Source organism: Dendrobates tinctorius, unplaced genomic scaffold, assembly GCF_039654945.1.
Source record: "Dendrobates tinctorius isolate UK_male_01 unplaced genomic scaffold, ASM3965494v1 ptg000007l, whole genome shotgun sequence".
NCBI classification, from domain to species: domain Eukaryota; kingdom Metazoa; phylum Chordata; class Amphibia; order Anura; family Dendrobatidae; genus Dendrobates; species Dendrobates tinctorius.
The window spans coordinates 30,359,569-30,381,465 of record NW_027361675.1 but is presented as its reverse complement, the minus strand read 5'-3'; the positions used below and the strand labels follow the sequence as shown (position 1 = coordinate 30,381,465).

Sequence of the window (21,897 nt, the reverse complement as noted above, 5' to 3'; positions counted from 1 at the left end):
AGGAAGTGACTTGTTATTCAAAGACCAGAGGCAGGTGGAGTACCCGGGGAAGAAGGAGAAGACATAATGCACAGTCCGGCCCCTGTGCACCAAAATCTCATTACCCGAAAACATAAAATGCTGATAAAGAAGGACCACAAAGCAGATTTCTTCACCAAAGGTATCGATTTAAACTGTATTACAGCCCCCATTATGGCTATGTCCTTACTTTAACTTGCAAAATGGTGTTGTCAGGTTCTCTTTAGAGTGACAACTAATAACAGTAAAACAAAGATCTGTCACTTCATAAACATTTGTGTACCTCCAGTACTTTATGGGACAACTCTTTTACCAACATAAGACCAACACCGCATTTAAATAATGCACTAGAATAAGTAAATAGAATATCTTTATTACTGTTAGATGGAAATGTTTCCGTTCTGCTTATGGCTAAATGCAGATCTTTACTTTCAACCGATGTTGGCCGTTTCCTTGAGAATAATCTCCAAGATACAAAGTCTTCATCCATTCTATGGCTCTGAAACTACAATAAATATTGGTTGCATAAGATGATATGTTTAGATCAGGGTAGGAGCAGCAGTGGATGGTGAGTTTAGTATTGCTTCACTAATTTTTTTTTAACCCATTCTGAGCATTTTGTAAATTTTTTCATGAGCCAGATAATCTAGTTAGAGTATATTTTATGCTGCCAGTACATCTACAGTAAAAAATAAAGCAACTTTGAAATATACCTTATTTTTTGGACTACAAGACACACTTTTTCCCCAAATGTGGGGGGCAAATGGGGGTGCGTCTTATAAACCAAATGTAGCTTACCAGCTGCGGTGGAGCTGTGTCTCGGGGTTGCTGCTGCAGGAAACTTCTGGTGGTGGCGGCGGCAAGAGTGGGGTGATGCTACGGGCCCCAGACTGGTAGAAGGTTGTGTACTGCAGTTCGGGGGCTTCGCCGACAATTTGACAAAGCCCAGAGACCCCGAACTTTCCATGCTTTTCAATGCGGTGGAATCTGGGAAAATGGCTGCAGGAGGTGGCGCATGCGCAGATTGAGATCTTGGCACCGAGATATCAATTGTGAATGCACCACCTCCAGTGACTATATTCTTGGAGTCCACAGTATTGAAAAACATGAAAAGTGCGGTCCCCCACACCCAGGTAAGCTACCGTAAAAATGGATTATAAGACGCACCACCATTTTATTTAAAAAAAAAAAAATTACTCCCCAAAATTTGGTGAGCATTTTATAATCTGGTGCATCTTATAATCCGCAAAATACGGTAGCTTTGTGTCTACAGCATAAATGTAGACCTATGTATGTTGTGTCTAGGGACTGTATAAAGTCTGTTTTTGCATTTGTACTCCCTTCCATCCTTCCTCTACTTCATGCCAACTTTCTGAGTATAGGCTACCAAGAAATAGAATCAAACTACACAGTTTGTTTGTTGTCTGTAACCTCGGAGAGACATAGATTTGCATATGAACTGTAGACTCAGAATTATAGATCATTTTTAATCCAGTTTTATTTAAAATTTGCTTAAAGGGAATCTGTCAGCAGGATTTTACTATCAAAACTCTTTGTAGTGTTCTTTCAAAAACAAGTCCACAAATATCTTTAAATGGCCATTCTGTTCCTGTTATTAACCTTTCATTAAGAAAGCAGAATTTAAATTGATATGCAAATTAGGCTGTAGGACTAAGGTAAAGATTCCGTCACTCTAGCTCTGTTCCCACCCAGCACCACCTCCTTCTGCTTGACTGACAGCCTCTTCTATGTTGTAACTTCAGTCAAAGAAACGGTCAGTTAAGCAGGAGGAGACAATGCAGTGTGGGAAATAGAGCTGGAGTGACAGAAGCTTCAGATTTACAGGCTGATTTTCATATAAATTCAAACGCTGATTTCTCAGTTAGGCCACATTCAAATGTGCAATATTTGATCAGTATTTTACATCAGTATTAGTAAGCCAAAACCAGGTGTGGGTGAAAAATGCAGAAGCGGTGCATGTGTTTCTATTATACTTTTCCTTTGATTGTTCCACTCCTGATTTTGGCTTACAAATAATGATGTAAAATACTGACCAAATACTGAACGTGTGCACGTGGCCTAAAGGAGGAATGGGGGGCGTGGCTGGCGCTCAATGTGAGAGGGGGTGATCCCTGAGCTCTCCGAGACTATCATCCTGTTATGATGTGCTACGCGCAGCTCAGCCATGCTAATCAGCAGCGCCCGCACCGTAATCACTCACTGGTGAGAGCAGTACGTTCCAGTAACTTTTTGTGGTGGGGAGATGCAAAAATGACAAGAAGGAGGGATGTCTAAGGAAGCTGAGCAGGAGATCCAAGATAGCGACGCGGCGTCTGCACCTGAAGTAAAAGCAGGACAGACGGCCATACATCAAAAAGAAGCCACAACGAGGCTTGAGAGTTTTGCCAGGTCCACTTCCCTGGATGAGGGAAGGAGCTCCAGAGGAGAGCCTACGCAGTGATCACAGCCACAGGCACAGCCAGTAAAATGGCCTGCACAATCAGCACAGAAAGATATGATGATCACCCTACATACTGTCAATGAGGACTCTGACATAAGCCAGGCTGCAGGTCTGAAGGTGCAGGGATCCTCACAGGATGAACCTGGACAGAAGTCTGACCCTACCACTATAGAGTCTACTCTCACTGATATGATACAAAACCTACAAAAGACAAAATGAAAAAAAACCCTGCTATAATTAAATAAGTAAAAAGCAAAAGTGCATTTAAATCATACAGAGTTCTTAGTAATACTGTATTTGATCAAACATAGCATAAAAGCCATCCCACCATCGACAAGGTGACTCTGTGGTCGGGGCGGTCCTATACTGTCTAGTATTAATAACCTTATCATGTGTCAAAGTTGACGTCTGTGTGAATAAGGGCAGTCAAGGACCGGGTCCCAACCCCTGGACACCAGTCAGGAGAAGCCTTAAAATACAATTTCCAGCTCAGGAGAGGGAGGCCACACGTCAGCTTGCACAGAATGCAAAAATACAAAGAAAAAACACAAAAATTGAGCTTGGTTTGAGTTGGTACACATGCAGCATATAAATGCATGTTCACATGGCCAAAAAGCATACAAAACCTACAAAAGACAAAATGAAAAAAACCCTGCTATAATTAAATGAGTAAAAAGCAGTGTCCAGTGGTTGGGACCCGGTCCTTGTCTGCCCTTATTCACACAGACGTCAACTTTGACACATGATAAGGTTATTAATACTAGGCAGTGTAGGACCGTCCTGACCACAGAGTCACCTTGTCGATGGTGGGACGGCTTTTATGCCATGTTTGATCAAATACAGTATTACTAAGAACTCTGTATGATTTAAATGCACTTTTGCTTTTTACTTATTTAATTATAGCAGGGTTTTTTTCATTTTGTCTTTTGTAGGTTTTGTATGCTTTTTGGCCATGTGAACATGCATTTATATGCTGCATGTGTACCAACTCAAACCAAGCTCAATTTTTGTGTTTTTTCTCACTGATATGATGTCAGCAATAGGACTATGCTATAAATCCCTAAATAATAATGTATTTCAAGAGAGGTGCATTAAAGAGGAGGTGACCATTGTGAGACATGATATAAACAGACTGAAAGACCACTGAAATAGAGGAGAGCATAAGTGAAATGGATGATGCGCTCCGGCCTAAAAAGGAAGTCATACAACAGCATGGGAGAGGCTTAAAATGTTCCAGGATGATTTGTAAAACCGGTTAAACTGGAATAACATAGATTTTGTGGGGGCACCTGAGAAAGCAGAAGGAAATAGGCCCACTGAATTTTTTGAAGACTGGATACTAAAAACATTTGGGAAAGACAACCTGACCCCCTTATTTGCTATCAAACGTGCCCATCATGGTCCAACTAGGCCACTTTCCCCAGGTAGCCCTCCACGTACAGTGTTCATGAAGATCCTACACTAGAGACATGGATATAATACTCCGTATGGCGAGAAATATTCCTGACTTATCACTGGATGGACACAAGATCTCCTTATTTCCTGATTATTCAGTCGAGGTCCAGTAAAAAAGAGGTAATTCCTGGACATTAAATGGAAGCTTCACCAAATAAATGTGCCTTACTCAATGTTATACCCTACAAGGCTTAGGGTGGTAGAAATAAACTCCACTTATTTCTTTGTAACGTTAAAAGATGCCCTTGCATGGCTGGAGCAGAATGAATGATGCCTTTGAGATACTTGGGCAAGACAGACAACACCTACTTGATATATGACAGATGAGTGCATACTGTAAACCTCTTTTGGTATACGTCATATGTTGTGTATCCCCCTTTGATGTAGGCTTCGACGCTGAGCCCACATCTTTTCCGGCACATGACAGCTGACTTGATCAGATGTCATGTGCCCCTAACAGTTGTTAACATGTTAAAAACCGCTGTCAATCTCTGACAGCGGCATTTAACATGGCCACGCCGGGAGCGCATCACTAACCCCACCCATCGGTGCCTGGCACATGATCGCGGGGTGTAGCGATGTGTTGGCATGACAACAGGAGTCTGCAGGAGTTCCCTGTGGTTGTCATTGCCGATCTGCTATAAGCGCCGCCCCATGGCCGGCGCTCATAGCGGATGAGCATTTCTGCTACACATAGCAGGGCTGAAGCCCTTCTATGTGTAGCACAAGAGATCAGAATGTTGCAGCTTCAAGTCTAAGGAGACTATTGAAGCAAGTTAAAAATAGAAAAAAAGGTTTTAAAAATATAAAAGTTCAATAAACCTACTTTTGCCCCATTCAAAATAAAACAATAAAAATATGAAAAATACACATATTTGATATGCTGTGTTCAGAAACTATCAATCTATCAAAATATAAAATAATTAATCCAATCAGTAAACAGCATAACAAGAAAAAAAATGAAGACGTCAGAATTAATTTTTTTGGTCACCAAAACATTGTATCTATGGCATCGATAAAAACGTCAGCTTGGCGTGCAAAAAACAAGCCCTCGCTCAACCCAAGATCAGTAAAAATGGAGGCGCTACGGGTCTTGGAAAATGGAGCTTTTTTTTTTTTACAAAGTTTGATATATTTTTCACCACTTAAATACAAAAAAAGAACCTAGACATGTTTGGTGTCTGTGAACTCATAATGACCTGGAGAATCATAATGGCAGGTCAGTTTTAGCATTTAGTGAACATGGTTAAAAAAAAATAACAATTGTGCCATTTTCTGCAATTTCACCGCACTTGGGATTTTTTTCCGTTTTCCAGTACATTATATGGTAAAATCAATAATGTTGTTCAAAAGTACAACTCGTCCCGCAAAAAACAAGCCCTTTACACGGCCATATTGAAGGAAAAATAAAAAATGATGGCTTTTGGAAGAAAGGGAGCAAAAAACAAAAACAATGAAAATGGCTCGGAGTGAAGGGGTTAAATAACTAAGCGGGCTTAAGAATGCCTTCAGATCATTTGAAAAAACACTTAAGATGGAGGTACAAAAAGCTGAAAATTTATATTTAATTGATGACTACCAAACTAGCTTAAAAAAAAAGCTGAACACCAGCAAGCAAAACATTTGTTAACCAAAGTGGGCAATAAACAATTTTTTCCAAAAATAAAAAATATTTTGAAGAGGGGGAGAAGGCTGGTCATTTACTGGTAATCATATCGAAAGCTCAGAAGGAGATGTGTTTTATGAAAGAGATGAAGGAAAGAGACGGGGAATTAGTGCAAACATCCTCGGGTTTTTTGAAACACTTTAAGTCTAGAGTATCCCCCTCTGTAGACTCAAAAAAAGAGGAACAGATTGGCCATGAAAAGGGACAGATTCAGTTGGTACAATGAAAAAGATGTATGTAACCTTTAAATAAACAATTAATTTGTTTACCTTCTCTTTGGTTTCACATTGGGCTAAAAATAAATCCATTGCATTCTCAACTAGCTGGAAAGTGTGATTTATAAAACTTGTCATTTCTGCTGAGACCTCTGTTGTGTCATCATCTAAAGAAATAATAGAAATGTTTCACATAAGCTAATATTCCATTATTTTGTACATTAGGCGAAGATACTACTGCATAATGAATATATCACTGAAACCTGTAGTGCATCCAGATTGTTGGGCTGATTTTGTCCACTGTTCCCACAGGCTCAGCTTCACTTTTTTTTCCATTCTTGCATGCTCCACCTTACTCATGTTTGGAGGGTGCTGAATGTGAAAGAAAAGGACAGTAATAAGTAAAAAGAAATGGGGCAAATTTACTATTCCTCTATAATATTTGGTCAGCATAAACTCAGTCTTGAAACTTTGGCTCAGCGATTAGTCTAACGCGGCGGTCCAAGGTGTGTCCCCCCCGGCGGCTGCATTTTGCCACCACCCAGAGTGGGAGTCGGACAGTCTCTGAACCGGCTGTCAAGCTGACAGCCGGCTCACAGAAGCTGCAGCCAACGGTTCCCAGTGAACAATTGTAGTTGCGTCTTTCAATCATGAGTAGAATTGAAGCTCTGACCACCGGGTCAGAGCGACGTCAGCAGCATGATCAGTGTAACCGGGGGGGGACATTTGGAAGAGGGTTGGGGGAGATTTATTGTAACGGGGTTAGGGTCGGTGAAATTTAGTGTAAAGGGAGAAGATTTGAGGACACAGGTGTGGGGAGCAAGGATGGGATGAGTGCAGACAAAATATGGGGAGCGGGAGAAATTTGAAGACACAGTATGAGGACCAATGGATGAGATGGGGGGCATGTATGAGAAAACAGTATAGGGGATGGGTGCAGACACAATATGGTGAGTGGGGGAAAGGGTGTGGACACAGCATAGTGATTGGGAGGATGGGTGCAGATGCAGTATGATGAGTGGGAAGTGGGTATGGACACAGTATGAGGAGCGAGGAGGGGAATGTATGAGAAGGATGGGTGCAGATACAGTTTGTGAGGGGATTGGTGTGGACACAGAATGGGAAGAATGGGGGTGAATGCAGTATGGATAAAGGGGAGGGAATGTATGTGAATACAGCATGTGGAGACAGGGAGGGAATGAGCGTAGTCAAAGTATGGTGAGTGGGGGAATGGGTTCAGACACAATATGAGTAGAGAGGGGAAAACGTATGTGGACACAGTTTGGGGAACGAGGGTGATGGGATAGGTGCAGACACAGTATGAGGAGTCGGGGGGATGAGTGAGAGGGCAGTATGGAGAGTGAGAGGGTAAATATATGAGGAGATAGTATGGTTAGCAAGGGGGATGTGAGAGGAGACAGTATGAGGAGGGATGGGGAAATGTGTGAGGAGATTTTTAAGGGGAATAATGTGAGAAGACAGTATGGAGGAAGAAAAGCGTAAGTGGGCACAAAATAAAGACTGGGTAGTGCATGTGGTGGGTAGCATGGGGGACAAAGTAAGGGCACAACCAGGAGGGATAGTATGCCAAGGAAGGGGAGTGTGGTGAGGGGGCACAGTACAGAGACTGGACCCTATAGAGGGGACACAGTGTGAGAGGACAGTGTGAAGAGAGGGCCCAGTATGGAAAGGAGAGGGCAGTGTGGAGAGCATGTACCATAAGAGGGACAATATGGGGTCATATTTTGTCTAGGGAATATAGTGAGGGGCAATTATTTATTCAGGTGCTCAGAAGAGGGCAGATATTTGTATTCAGAAGCATTATAATAACACTGCTGTTTGTAAAGATATCGTGTGGGGATGTACTGCAGAAGACCGGAGAAGATGTAAGTCTGTAGAGATGAGCTGGGTATGAGAAAAACCATCATGGCAGCACAGTGACTCAGTGGTTAGCACTACAGCTTTGCAGCGCTGGGGTCCTGGGTTCAAATCCAACCAAGGACAACAAATGCAAGGAGTTTGTTTGTTCTCCCTTTGTTTGCATCCTGGTACTTCAGCACTGTGGAATTAATGGTGATATATAAATGAGTAAAATAAATAAAAAATAAATAAATCATGGTGTCTGGACAAGATGAAGAAAAGAAAGAGAATAACTCCAATCAGAGAAAACATAATCTATAGGGTGCCTGGATATAATTGTTTTTTTGTGATACTGACTAATTCTCATATTTTTATTTATGTTAGGAGCACTAAAGATGTTGTACAAGTTTGTGATGAGTCTGCAGTCATTCTTTGTGACTACAGGCATCTTAATTCTCACAGTAGGCACTGAATGCTGTCAGGATTCTCTGGTGTCGGCGATTTGCATTTATGCAGTCACGTGCCAACTAGACATGTGTGGCCCCACTCAATGAAAATGAATTGAGCAAGCCAGACAGGTCTAGTTGGAATGTGGCCAGGAGTATGCAAATTGCATAGTTGTGCTGACATGACAGTACACTCTTGCAAGAGAGAATCCTAAAAGTGTGCGGTGCATGCGCTGTGAGAATTCAGCAGCCTGCAATAATATAGAGTGACTGCAGACCTTCCTCTCAAACCCGGACAAGCCCTTTAGTTATAAAATTAAGCTCTGTAGCCAATCCTAACAGTGTGTAATATACTCACTGTCAGGATTCAGCTCTGAATGCAGGTTCCAGCACTCATTACATGGTCACTTCAATCATATGTGAATTTCATACTTATGGTCACGTGACAATTAACTTCTCTCTTGCTGCTTTGCTCAGTTTTTCACTGAACAAGTGAAATAGGGAGAGCAGCTCGTTGGCGCATGATTAAGTGTGCAAATCGCAAATGTGCCTGGGGTAAGGGGGAAGCCAAACTGAATTCTTGCCCCGGGTCCTGGAAAACCTAAAAGCACTTCTGATTAGCACTATACCCTTGCAGAACTGGGGTCCTGGTTTCAAATATGTTCTTCCTATGTTTGAGTAGGTTTCCTCCCACACTCCAAAGACTTTCTGATAGGGAATTTCGATTGTAAGCCCCAGTGGGGACAGGGATGTTAATGCCTGTACACAGTGTCTCATGTTGGACTGAACTTGGCATATCTTTGGATATTTTTGTATACACGCATCCGCATTAAGATTGAAGTGCAAAATGCAAAAAGTGCTTAAAATCTTAAGTTTTAAAGACATATGAGTTTTTGTGATAATTAAGCAAAAATTCTGCCACATTTAACATATCTTTTACAATGACTAGAAATATTGAATTCACATTTAATACTTGCAAATCACCAGTCTGTTGCAACATACCTGAATGCTTCCACATACAGGTGCTTCGCACTAAATTAGAACATCAACAAAAAGTTAATTTATTTCAGTTCTTCAATACAAAATGTGAAACTCATATATAGAGTCATTTCAAACAGAGTGATTTATTTCAAGTGTTTATTTCTGTTAATGTTGATGATTATGGCTTACACCCAATGAAAACACAAAAGACATTATCTCAGTACATTAGAATAATTAACAAAAAACACCTGCAAAGGCTTCCTAAGCATTTAAAAAGGTCCCTTAGTCGGTATCAGTAGGCTCCACAATCATGGGGAAGACTGCTGACTTGAGCGATGTCCAGAAGGCAGTCATTGACACACTCCACAAGAGAGGGTAAGCCACAAAAAGTCATTGCAAAAGAAGCTGGCTGTTCAGAGTGCCGTACCCAAGCATATTAATGGAAAGTTGAATGGAAGGAAAAAGTGTGGTAGAAAATGGTGCACAAGCAAGTGGGATAACCTCAGCATTTAAAGCATTGTTAATAAAATGCCATTCAAAAATTTGGGGAAGATTCACAAGGAGTGGACTGCTGCTGGAGTCATTGCTTCAAGAACCACCACACACAGACGTATCCATGACATGGGCTACAAGTGTTGCATTCCTTGTGTCAAGCCACTCATAGACAATGCCAGAAGCATCTTACCTGGGTTAAGGAGAAAAAGAACTGGACTGTTGATCAGTGGTCCAAGGTGTTTTCAGATGAAAGGAAATTTTGCATTTCATTTGGAAATCAAGGTCCCAGAGTTTGTAAATGCTGCTTGAGGTCTAGTGTGAAGTTTCCACAATCAGTGATGGTTTGGGGAGCCATGTCATCTGCTGGTGTAGTTCCACTGTGTTTTATCAAGGCCAAAATCAGCACAGTCGTCTAAAAGGAAATTTTAGAGCACTTCATGCTTCCCCTCTGCCGACAAGCTTTTGGGAGATGGAAATTTAATTCTCCAACAGGACTTGGCACCTGTCCACACTGCCAAAAGTACCAATACCTGGTTTAAAAACAACAGTATCACTGTGCTTCATTGGCCAGCAAACTCCCCTTACAACCCCACAGAGAACCCATGGGGTATTGTCAAGAGGAAGATGAGAGACACCAAACCCAACAATGCAGACAAGTTGAAGGCTACAATCAAAGCAACCTGGGCTTCTATAACACCTCAGCAGTGCCACTGGCTGATCGCCTCCATGCCACGCCGCATTGATGCAGTAATTAATGCCAAAGGAGCCCAAACCAAGTATTGAGTACATTTACTGAACATACATTTCAGTAGGCCAACATTTTAGATTTTAAAATAATTTTTCAAGCTGGTGTTATAAAGTATTCTAATTTACTGAGATAATGACTTTTGGGTCTTCATTGGCTGTAAGACCTAATCATCAACATTAACAGAAATAAACACTTGAAATAGATCACTCTGTTTGTAATGACTCTATATAAGTTTCACTTTTTGTATTGAAGAACCGAAATAAATTAACTTTTTGATGACATTCTAATTTTGAGAAGCACCTGCATATATTGTGATAGATCACCTCACTCAGCGGTACACGGAGGTAGAAATAGGAAGACCGTCTCTTTAAGTCCTTCACTGGTTTATTTGGTACATGCAGCATAGGCCATGGTGAAGTAAAATAAACACCGCCCTTAGGGCAAAAACAGGAAAACAAAGCAAAATGGTATCTCACAGTCCATACTTTTGCGGGGATCAGCCCGCTCAAGATTAACAAAAACACATGGTTCAGTTTAGCACTAACACAAGCACTTTCCTGGAGCTACTCTTTCCAAACACACTGAGCACTGAATACGTCTGGAGGCCGACTATTTAAGCCCCAGACCAAACCCTTTGGTGGAGATAAGGTGGACAACCTTATGGTTGTCCACAAAAACTCAGCCTTTAAACAAGATGGTTGATTAACCTCTCTCAACACTTAGTGTGCTGGAGCAAAATGTTTGGGTTTCAAATCACTGAAGCCAGAAGTCCCAGCAAAACATATCTCCCCTCCAGCACTTTGCTAGTGACTGTAACTTCCAGACACACTCACCATGTGCCAAACACCAACCTCCATTACATAGCCCATAACCCCTCCTATAAGTGAGGTAAACATCATATGGGCTGATCACGTGACCATGACATCATCACAGGTCCTGTCTTTAGGGAAAAACCCGGCCAAATATTAACCTGCTGGGAGAAATGTATCTCCCATCCAGTAAAACACCCTTTACTGTACCACAATATATATATATATATATATATATATATATATATACACTGTATATATATATATATATATATATACACTGTGTATATATATATATGTACACACGCGCACACATTTGGCTAATTCTAAAGAAAGGGACCACAATGGATGCATGTAGTAATATTTATTGTCAATATGTAAAACACTGACAATGGGTACAGAATGACACTGTCGTTATGAGAGAGTCCCGGTTGTTTGCAGCATAACATAAGCCAAGGTCTGAATTGCTATCAGATATTTACAAGTACATAATGCAATAGTGAATATCAGACATTATCTTGGGAGCAAATTTATGAGTAATGCGTTCTTCTTGATTTCAAGTAGCTAGGCCTGTTTCATACCTCCGTCGTCGGCGGTCAATTGAAATCCGCCAAAGGTTCCAAACAACTGATCCGTCTCCTTTCGTGACGTACGGATGACAGCGGACCACGTTGCAGTACGGATCCGTGGAAGATGTAAAGCGGCGTGATTTAAAGGGACCGCGGGTTGGAAGTTCGCAGCGATCTCGCGGCATTGCCCATCGCCGCGATATCTCATGGCCGGCCGCGATTGCGCGGCGATCCTCATGGCCACGATCTCGCGGCAATCCTCATGGCCGCGATCTCGCGGCGATCATCGCGGCAATCTTCATGGCCGCGATCTCGCAGCAATCATTGTGACAATCTTCAAGGCCGTGATCTCCCGGCAATCATCGCGGCAATCTTCTTGGCCGCGATCTCGCAGCAATCATCGCTGCAATCTTCATGGCCGCGATCTCCCAGCAATCTTGAGGACGTGATTGGAATCGAGGGAGCTCAGGTGAGATCGGGAGAGAAAGAGAATTTTAGCGGCTCCCGGGACAGCATTTCAGGGTTAAAACTGCTCCCGGCTTTCACCTTTCAGGCATGCGCAGTTAAAAATAGCGGACCGTCAACCAAAAAAAACTTTGCAGTGTCCGTCTGGTCCGCCCCGGGAGCCGCTAAAATTCTCACGGATCCGTTAAAAAACGGACTCAACAGACGACCATCAGTCAAAATTCACCACTAATGCAAATCAATGGGGGAAAAAACAGATCCGCCCAAAAATGGGTGGATCCGTTTTTTTCTAAAAGTGACAGATTTTGACTGACGTCAAAAAACTGAAGTGTGAAAGAGGCCTTGGCCACAACAACATAAGCTCTTAATTAAGCCACAGTAAATATGTGCGTCTTAATAATATCTATATCAGGTCATTTGTCATAAATGATAGTGTTTGTATTACTTACCAAAAGATCAGGGTCATTTGGATATTTACTAAAATGGTTTTGTACGAAGTTATTTCCTATGAGTTTGAATATCATTTGCCTTTCCTTCGGATCATCAAGTAGAAATTGTATATTTTTGACAAAGGCAACAGTAATCCTGTTCAATACCTGCAGAAGAATTGGAGTTAAAAATGTAATAGTTTTTACTTTTTAAAAGTGAAATTACATTTTAATCTAATTTCACCAATCCACTGATATAAAAACCCTTATTGATGTACCATACGGATTTCAACAAAGTGCACAAAGGATACATTAAAAAACAAATAAATAAAAACTCTATTTCATATTTCTATGTAGCAGTGTAGTCATTACAGGGGCTTCCAATTTTTGTATTACTAAAAGGGATTGGCCCCATTTAAGAAAAGTGTTTCCAATAAGTTTCCTTAGTAGCAAACACAAATTGCGTTTTACTTACCCTGCCTGAGTCCAGTACTGGTCACAAAGGCTGCTCCTGGTGTATGCAGCACTAACGTCACGTTGACAGCGCTGCAGACAATTGAGCTGAGCGGTTATGCTGATGTAGACGGCACAACTTGCTCAGAGCCACTGAGCTATCTGACTTCCATGCTGTCACGCTCAGCCATTCGCGCTGTCTACATTGTCTTTCTTAAATGTATAGAGAATAAGGAGCATTTGCTAAAGCCATGACAAAGAAGCAAATTACTCTGAAAAACTGGAGTAACAGCAAATCATGAATCAAGGTCATAGTTTCTTCTTATCATTGGAGAACTCACTTGCCCACATTTCATTCTAGATATCCAAGGATAATGTGAAGAGATAGGCTATGAAGCAGAGGCACCCTATTTCAATGGGAAGCAAGTTGTTTCTTGGAGAAGAAGGCTATTATTGCAGTACAGAAAAAAAAACAGCCTTACCTACACCAAGGTAGATCACAAATGCACGTGCAGGATGCAGCAGACATCCACAAACCTACCGATTCATGGAGGGGGTGGCTGCCTTGTAGAAAATTAACACAGATGAGGCTTGAATAGAACGCTAATCACACAGGTGTGTGTGATGCGTGTGGACCCTTGACATGGGTTGCGAACTTGTCTATTTTGGCCAAAATATCAACCAATACCTAATGTAATGTATTTATCATATACATTATTTTTCATTTTTTCAAATTTTTATTGCAAATTTATTCATTTTTTGCATGATGCTGACGAGCCCTTTTTTGTTGGTTGAACTGGGGTGTCTGTCCTTGTGGGGTGCACTCATAAAGTGCTGGACAGCCCGCCTGATATAATATTATGGGCATCATTAATAGGCTGTAAGTCGGACATTGTGCATCACATGTACCCGTGTGACTGGCGTACTATTCAAGCTTCATTTGTGTGCATTTTTTACTAGGCAGCCACCCCCTCCATGAATTAGGTTTGTGCGTGGCTGCTTTCATCAGTATTTTGCACCTGTGCTGCCTTTATAATAGGGGTCTGCTGCATCCTGCTTATGCATTTGTGATCTGACTTGGTGTTGGTAAGGCTGTTTTTTCTGGTTTGTTTTTTTAATTCATGTTCTTTAGGTTGTTATTATTGCCCTGGAAAACAAGAATTTGGATGCAAATGTAGAGCAAGGTGTAACATTGGATACTTACCTTAATGGTGAGCATCTTAGATCAGTACCATATATTTTTTTTTACTTTAGTTTTCCAGAGTAAAATTAATGTTTCTTAGACAGACAATGAACTCCAAAGCACAGTTTTAAAAAACACATGGTAAAGAGTCTAAGTATAATTCAAAAACTTATACATATTTACACTGATGAGCAAAAGGGTTACAATGTTTTGAATTTTTGACTTTCATTCACCATCTACTTCTGCTGAAAATGTGAGACTACCATCATTTTATAGACAATCATCTTGGCTATCTCGTAAATAAATTTAACTATTTAGCATATGATTAGTTTTGCAGAATCTTTTCATGTCACTGCATTTACTATTTTGCTCCTGGTGATGGAAAAATATTTTTCTTCCTGAATACTACAAAATACAATCTGTTTTCACATTTCCTAATAGCTCAGTGTGTTATTAGGTTAATTCCCAAGTGAAAGATCATTGGTTCGAATTGAGGAGCAGCCATGAAGATTTCCCAAGAAAAGAGAAACAACATCATCCAGCTCATCAATAACTTTCTTTTGGACAAAAAAATTACCAAATTGCATCATGTGAGTGTCATGACAGTTAGAAGAACATGAAATGAAGTCCGCCCATTAATTCAGAAGCCAAGAGGTGGACGTCCAGGTGAAATATTGAAGTCAACAAGTCTGTTCATCCCAAGGTCTATAAGTTCTGGTGCGACAAACACGGCAGTTGAGGTGACTCGTATACTTCATAATAGTGAGATCACAGTCGTCGATGCCAGCACTGTGAGACACACATTGACTAGTCTCTGATACGTGCAAATGGGTCTGAAAGAAACAAGGGAAAAAAGGTGCTAACAGATTGAGAAATTGATGGAAATGTCAAGTTCGGTAACTTGATGATATGGTGTTGGATACTTGACCAGGATTGACGGTGATCTCAAAGCTGATTTATATGTGAGTAGTATCCTACAAGATGAGTTACTTCATACACTTGCGTACTATGGATATGAGAAGGACGACATAGTGTTCCAACAGGACAACAGCACGAAACATAGGTCAAGATTGGCGAGAGATGGTTCAGCGACAATGAAGTAGAGGTGCTGGATTGGCCCCCACAGTCTCCATACCTTAACCCAATCAAACACTTGTGGGTAGAATTGAAGAAAAACTGTATAGATACCCAAGTGAGTCGACTAGTATGCACCAACGTTGGGAATGTGTAGAAGAGACCCGAGTTCAAACTTCGGTTGACACCTTTGAATCTGACTGAGAGCATGCCCAGAAGGAGTCAGACATTGTTGTTGAAAAACAAAAGGTAGATTTACAAAATACTAACAAAATTAAAATTTAGATCTTTCGGAGCAAAACAGTAAGAATGAATTGACATGACAAGGAATCTGCATAATTAATCACATGCCAAATAGTTGCAAGTCAAATTTAAGAATGAGATAGCCAAGATGTTTGTCTATAAAATGATGGCAGTCCCAGGTTCAAAGTAGAAGTGAATAATGAGATTTGGAGCCTGAAAGTCAAAAGTTCAAAACATTGTGACCGTTTTGCTCTTCACTGTAAATCAATTTTAGTGAATCTTATCTTTCCTAATGTGACTTATATTTATTAAAAAGAAAACATGTTTACATTGTCTGAAATCCCCTTTAGGCATAGAGAAAAAAATTGGTGGAATAGGCCAAACATAAATTCTACAGGGGTCTGTAAACTTTATCCTGACAGATGAAGTCAGGGAAAAGAAGGATCAGCTTGGGATCAGTAGAAATTCAACGACCAATCCTTTTGTTCACTCAAGAGGCCAGCTGCTGCCAGAGGTAGCGGCTTACACCCTTCTCCCCATTCAAAACACATGCACACTCAGCTGTGCATGAATGTGTATAAGGGTGGGAGATGGGAGAGAGACCGCTATCTAAGGTGTATGGACACTATAAGCCCGCATAACATAAAGCAAACAACTGAAGCCAATTAGAACATATTTCAATTGAATGTGCACAGCCACAGACAATAATAATTGTCTATTTGACCCTGTCCCACATAAGTCAATTGAAGAACGGTCTAGGTTTTAATTTTCCCAATTAGCTTAAACAACATACAGTGGGGAAAAAAAGTATTTAGTCAGTCAGCAATAGTGCAAGTTCCACCACTTAAAAAGATGAGAGGCGTCTGTAATTTACATCATAGGTAGACCTCAACTATGGGAGACAAACTGAGAAAAAAAAATCCAGAAAATCACATTGTCTGTTTTTTTTTCATTTTATTTGCATATTATGGTGGAAAATAAGTATTTGGTCAGAAACAAAATTTCATCTCAATACTTTGTGATATATCCTTTGTTGGCAATGACAGAGGTCAAACGTTTTCTGTAAGTCTTCACAAGGTTGCCACACACTGTTGTTGGTATGTTGGCCCATTCCTCCATGCAGATCTCCTCTAGAGCAGTGATGTTTTTGGCTTTTCGCTTGGCAACACGGACTTTCAACTCCCTCCAAAGGTTTTCTATAGGGTTGAGATCTGGAGACTGGCTAGGCCACTCCAGGACCTTGAAATGCTTCTTACGAAGCCACTCCTTCGTTGCCCTGGCGGTGTGCTTTGGATCATTGTCATGTTGAAAGACCCAGCCACGTTTCATCTTCAATGCCCTTGCTGATGGAAGGAGGTTTGCACTCAAAATCTCACGATACATGGCCCCATTCATTCTTTCATGTACCCGGATCAGTCGTCCTGGCCCCTTTGCAGAGAAACAGCCCCAAAGCATGATGTTTCCACCACCATGCTTTACAGTAGGTATGGTGTTTGATGGATGCAACTCAGTATTCTTTTTCCTCCAAACACGACAAGTTGTGTTTCTACCAAACAGTTCCAGTTTGGTTTCATCAGACCATAGGACATTCTCCCAAAACTCCTCTGGATCATCCAAATGCTCTCTAGCAAACTTCAGATGGGCCCTGACATGTACAGGCTTAAGCAGTGGGACACGTCTGGCATTGCAGGATCTGAGTCCATGGTGGCATAGTGTGTTACTTATGGTAGGCCTTGTTACATTGGTCCCAGCTCTCTGCAGTTCATTCACTAGGTCCCCCCGCGTGGTTCTGGGATTTTTGCTCACCGTTCATGTGATCATTCTGACCCCACGGGGTGGGATTTTGCGTGGAGCACCAGATCGAGGGAGATTATCAGTGGTCTTGTATGTCTTCCATTTTCTAATTATTGCTCCCACAGTTGATTTCTTCACTCCAAGCTGGTTGGCTATTGCAGATTCAGTCTTCCCAGCCTGGTGCAGGGCTACAATTTTGTTTCTGGTGTCCTTTGACAGCTCTTTGGTCTTCACCATAGTGGAGTTTGGAGTCAGACTGTTTGAGGGTGTGCACAGGTGTCTTTTTATACTGATAACAAGTTTAAACAGGTGCCATTACTACAGGTAATGAGTGGAGGAAAGAGGAGACTCTTAAAGAAGAAGTTACAGGTCTGTGGGAGCCAGAAATCTTGATTGCTTGTTTCTGACCAAATACTTATTTTCCACCATAATATGCAAATAAAATGAAAAAAAACAGACAATGTGATTTTCTGGATTTTTTTTTCTCAGTTTCTCTCCCATAGTTGAGGTCTACCTATGATGTAAATTACAGACGCCTCTCATCTTTTTAAGTGGTGGAACTTGCACTATTGCTGACTGACTAAATACTTTTTTTCCCCACTATATATAATTGAACATTCTTGGCATCTCAGTTTATTGTGAAAAGCATTCAGTTTTATTTTCTACATTTAGAAATGAAGAACATGTCTAGATTTCACCATGTTCTATGCTATAATTAATCTCTAATGCATCGGTACATGGCAAACAAAAGTGTGACTCTAGCGGAAATCCTACCAGCTAGAACCGTGAGAGATCATGCATCGCCTGCTAATGTATTGAATTAATATTTAATGTTGATCTGCAGGGAAGAACAAAAGTACAATAAGTATCATTGCCATCACTTTCCTTCTGTGCTGACATTTCCTTATTATCAGCTATTGACTACCTTACTAATGCACTTCAGCAATGCCTGCATAATGAATCAAAAACTCAATCAAGAATCAAAAGTGAATAATCTGTGAATGTTTCTTTTCAATTTGTGCCAGATGATAGTCTCGGCATAATATTCACCTAGATTTTATAATGTTCTCAAGATGGAGGCACTGCGGCTTTTGTCAGCTATGAACTATCGGGCAGACAGTACTTAAAATTAATAAATGTTCTACTAAAAGTCAGTTAGAAACATGAAAGGAGCAGGAAACAGAAATTACTATAAATAATAATAATCTTCATTTATAGAACAGCTACAATAAAATACCATTACTACTGAATTTAGTACTTTATGGCAGGGGTGTAACTAGATTCCTATAGCAACCAGGGCAGCTTCTGAATCTGGCTTCCCTTCCCAGCTTGTTGTTGCTTGGATGTCTCGGCACAACTGCTAGCATCTATATAAGTCATTCCTTTCTCACATTACAAAACCCCACATTACATACATATTTTAAATATATATGTCATGGCTGAAAGTATTGGCACCCTTGAAATTGTCTCAGAAAATAAAGCATTTCTCCAATAAAATTACTGCAATTACACGTTTTGTCATACACATGTTTATTTCCTTTCTGTGTATTGAAACAACACAAAAAAACTGAGAACAAAAGCAAATTGGATATAATGTCCCACACAAAGCTCCATAAATAGGCTGGACAAAATTGTTGTCATCTTTCCAAAATTGTGGGTAAACATCTTACCTGTGGCAAGTAACAGGTGTGGGCAATATGAAAATCACACTTGAAACCACATGAAAAGGGGAGAATTTGATTCAGACTTTGTATTGTGTGTGTGCCACACTAAGCATGGACAGCAGAAAGAGAACTGTCTGAGGACTTGAGAACTAAAATTATTAAACAATTTCTACCATCTCAAGGCTACAAGTCCATCTCAAGAGATCTTGATGTTGATTTGTCCACGTTGTGCAACATAATCAAAAAGTTTACAACCCATGGCACTGTAGCCAATCTCCCTGGATGTGGATGGCAGAGAAAAATTGATGAAAGGTTGCAACGAAGGACAGTCCGAATTGTGGATTAGCAGCCCAAATATTTAAATTACATAAAATGCTATGGCATGAGACCAAGGATGACCCCACTACTGACACAGACATAAAAAAGCTAGGCTGCAATTTGCCAATATGTAAGTGAGAAAACCAAACTACTTCTGGCAAAGTGTGTTGTGGACAGATGAGACCAAGATAGAGCTTTATGGTAAAGCACATCATTCTACTGTTTACCTATAATGGAATGAGGCCTAAAAAGAAAATAACACAGTACCTACAGTCAAATATGGTGGAGGTTCAAAGATGTTTTGAGGTTGTTTTGCTGCCTCTGGCACTGAGTGAAATATGAAGATTACCAAAGTATTTTGGGCCGCAATGTTGTGCCCAGTGTAAGAAAGCTGCATTTGCATCCTAGGACATGGCTTTTCCACAGTAGAACAATGACAATAGAGATACTTCAAGAAGCACCCTGAAATGGATGGAAACAAAGCACTGGAGAGTTTTGTAATGGTCAGCAACGAGTCCGGATCTAAATCCTACTGAACATATATGGAGAGAGCTTAAAATTACTGCTAGGAAAAGGCACCCTTCAGATATCAATTTAGAGGTGCAAGAAGTTTGTTGATAGTTATAGGAATTATTGATTGCAGTTATTTATTCCAAAGGGTGTGCAACCAAACATTAATTTGAGGGTGCCAACAATTTTGTCCGGCCCAGTATTGGGGTTTTGTGAGAAATTATGTCCAATTTGCGTTCTCAGTTTTTTTGTATTGTTTCAATACGCACAAATGAATTTAGCATATGTATGATAAAACATGTGTAATTGCAATAATTGTTTGGGAGAAATACTTCATTTTTTGGAACAACTTCAAGGGTGTCAACACTTTCGGCCATGACTGTACATACAGTGCTCAGCATAAATGAGCACTCCCCAACAGATTTTTCAGAAAACCTAAAGTTTCAGAATCAACATTTCCTATGGGATACTGTTGTGAATTCACTTTCTGGCCTACCTCTGGTTACTAGTGAAGGTAGTGGAGCTGGTTGTATTGATAGTGGGGTCGTGAGTTCTCTTTCCGGGCTCCCTCTGGTGGTTACAGGAGGTAATGGAGCTGATCTAATTAACAGATGTCTGCCACATGATAATGAGGAGGATGATTGGACATCTGGAGTTTCTGATTGGATTTAAGACAGCCAACTCCCTCTATCCCTGCTGGTGATTTTTTCCTGCCTCCTGAGGTCTTAGATTCCAGCTCAGTCCCTGCATGCTCAAGCTAAGTGTTCTTTTGCTATTGTTCACATTTGATTTGGTTTTGTCTACTTTAGTTTTGTGTGGTCAGCCAGCCCCGGCTGGGGCTGTGCTGAATTTCCATCCTTATGTTACTGTTTGTGCCAGTTTGTTTTTGTCCCTTATTAGATTGGCCTCTCTTTGCTCTGCTTTCAGAATATACCAGAGTGCTGATATAGTGGGCAAAGTCTAGTGACTTCAGTGTTTTTTCTATCAGACGTGTTGGGCTTTTTTTGCAGGGTTTTTTGCGTGATTGCAGACAGTGTCTTTCCTTTCCTGTCCTGTCTAGTTAGTTTGGGCTCCATCATTTGCTCAGCCTATTTTCCTACCTGCGCTTGTGTTTTCATTTTGTCTCACCGACAATATATGTTTGGGGGCTATCTATTCCTTTGGGGGTCTGCTCTGGAGCAGTTTAGATTTCCCCTTTCTTGCTTTAGGCTTATTTAGTACTCCGGCTGTGTCGAGGCATCTAGAATCATCGTAGGTACGCTCCACGGCTACTGCTAGTTGTGTGGATAGGATCAGGGGTCTGCAATCCGCTTAGTTACCAACCTCTCTGGTTTTCTGTGGCTTAGCTTGGTCTTGCTTTCCTCCTCGGTGACCCAATCATAACAGGATACAATATTACAAAATACTCCCACAAATGTTAGCCATTGATAGCAAACAAGATTTGTTATTTTCCTAACAAATTAATTCAGGACCATATTGAAAAAATGAGTACACCCCCAATTAAAGTATAAGGTTATGTTTCCTGTTATGATTAGGTAGCCGAGGAGGAGAGCAGGGGAATAGGCTAGGCAACCAGATAACCAGAGAGGTTGGTAACTTAGCAGACCCCTAAACTGACAACACAACTAGAATTATCCGTGGGACGTACCTACGATGCTCCAGACGCCCCGGCACAGCCAAAGAATTTACTAAGCCTAAAGAGAGAAAGGGGAAAGCTAAACTGCCCCAGAGTAGAACCCCAAATAAACATATATTGCTGGTGAGACAAGATGAGGCACAAAACACAGGCAGAAAATAGATTAAACAAATGATTGGGCCCAAACTGTCTAAATAGAACAGGACAGGAAAGGATACTTTCTGCAATCACGCAAAAAACCCTAAGAAAAAGTCCAACATGTCTGATATGCAAAAATACTGAGGCCACACGACCTCTGCCCCACTAAAACAGAATTCTGGTGTGAACTGGACGCAAAACAAAAGATACTGATATAACAGGGACTGACATGAGCTGTGGCATATGGAACAGAGTCAAGAACAGGTCC

The 21,897-nt window shown here is 40.9% G+C and overlaps 1 protein-coding gene across 1 annotated transcript in view; it reads right to left on the bottom strand.

The window, feature by feature from the left end:
* Nucleotides 1-283: 283 nt before the first annotated feature.
* Nucleotides 284-21,897, bottom strand: part of LOC141085972 (uncharacterized) — a 104,155-nt gene continuing 82,541 nt past the window's right edge. The window contains exons 3-6 of the mRNA XM_073571662.1: nt 12,638-12,784; nt 6,079-6,187; nt 5,870-5,982; nt 284-523 (exon numbers count right to left, since the gene is read on the bottom strand). Of these exons, the coding sequence (XP_073427763.1) occupies nt 284-523; nt 5,870-5,982; nt 6,079-6,187; nt 12,638-12,784 (609 nt within the window). The remainder of the gene's footprint in view (nt 524-5,869; nt 5,983-6,078; nt 6,188-12,637; nt 12,785-21,897) is intronic.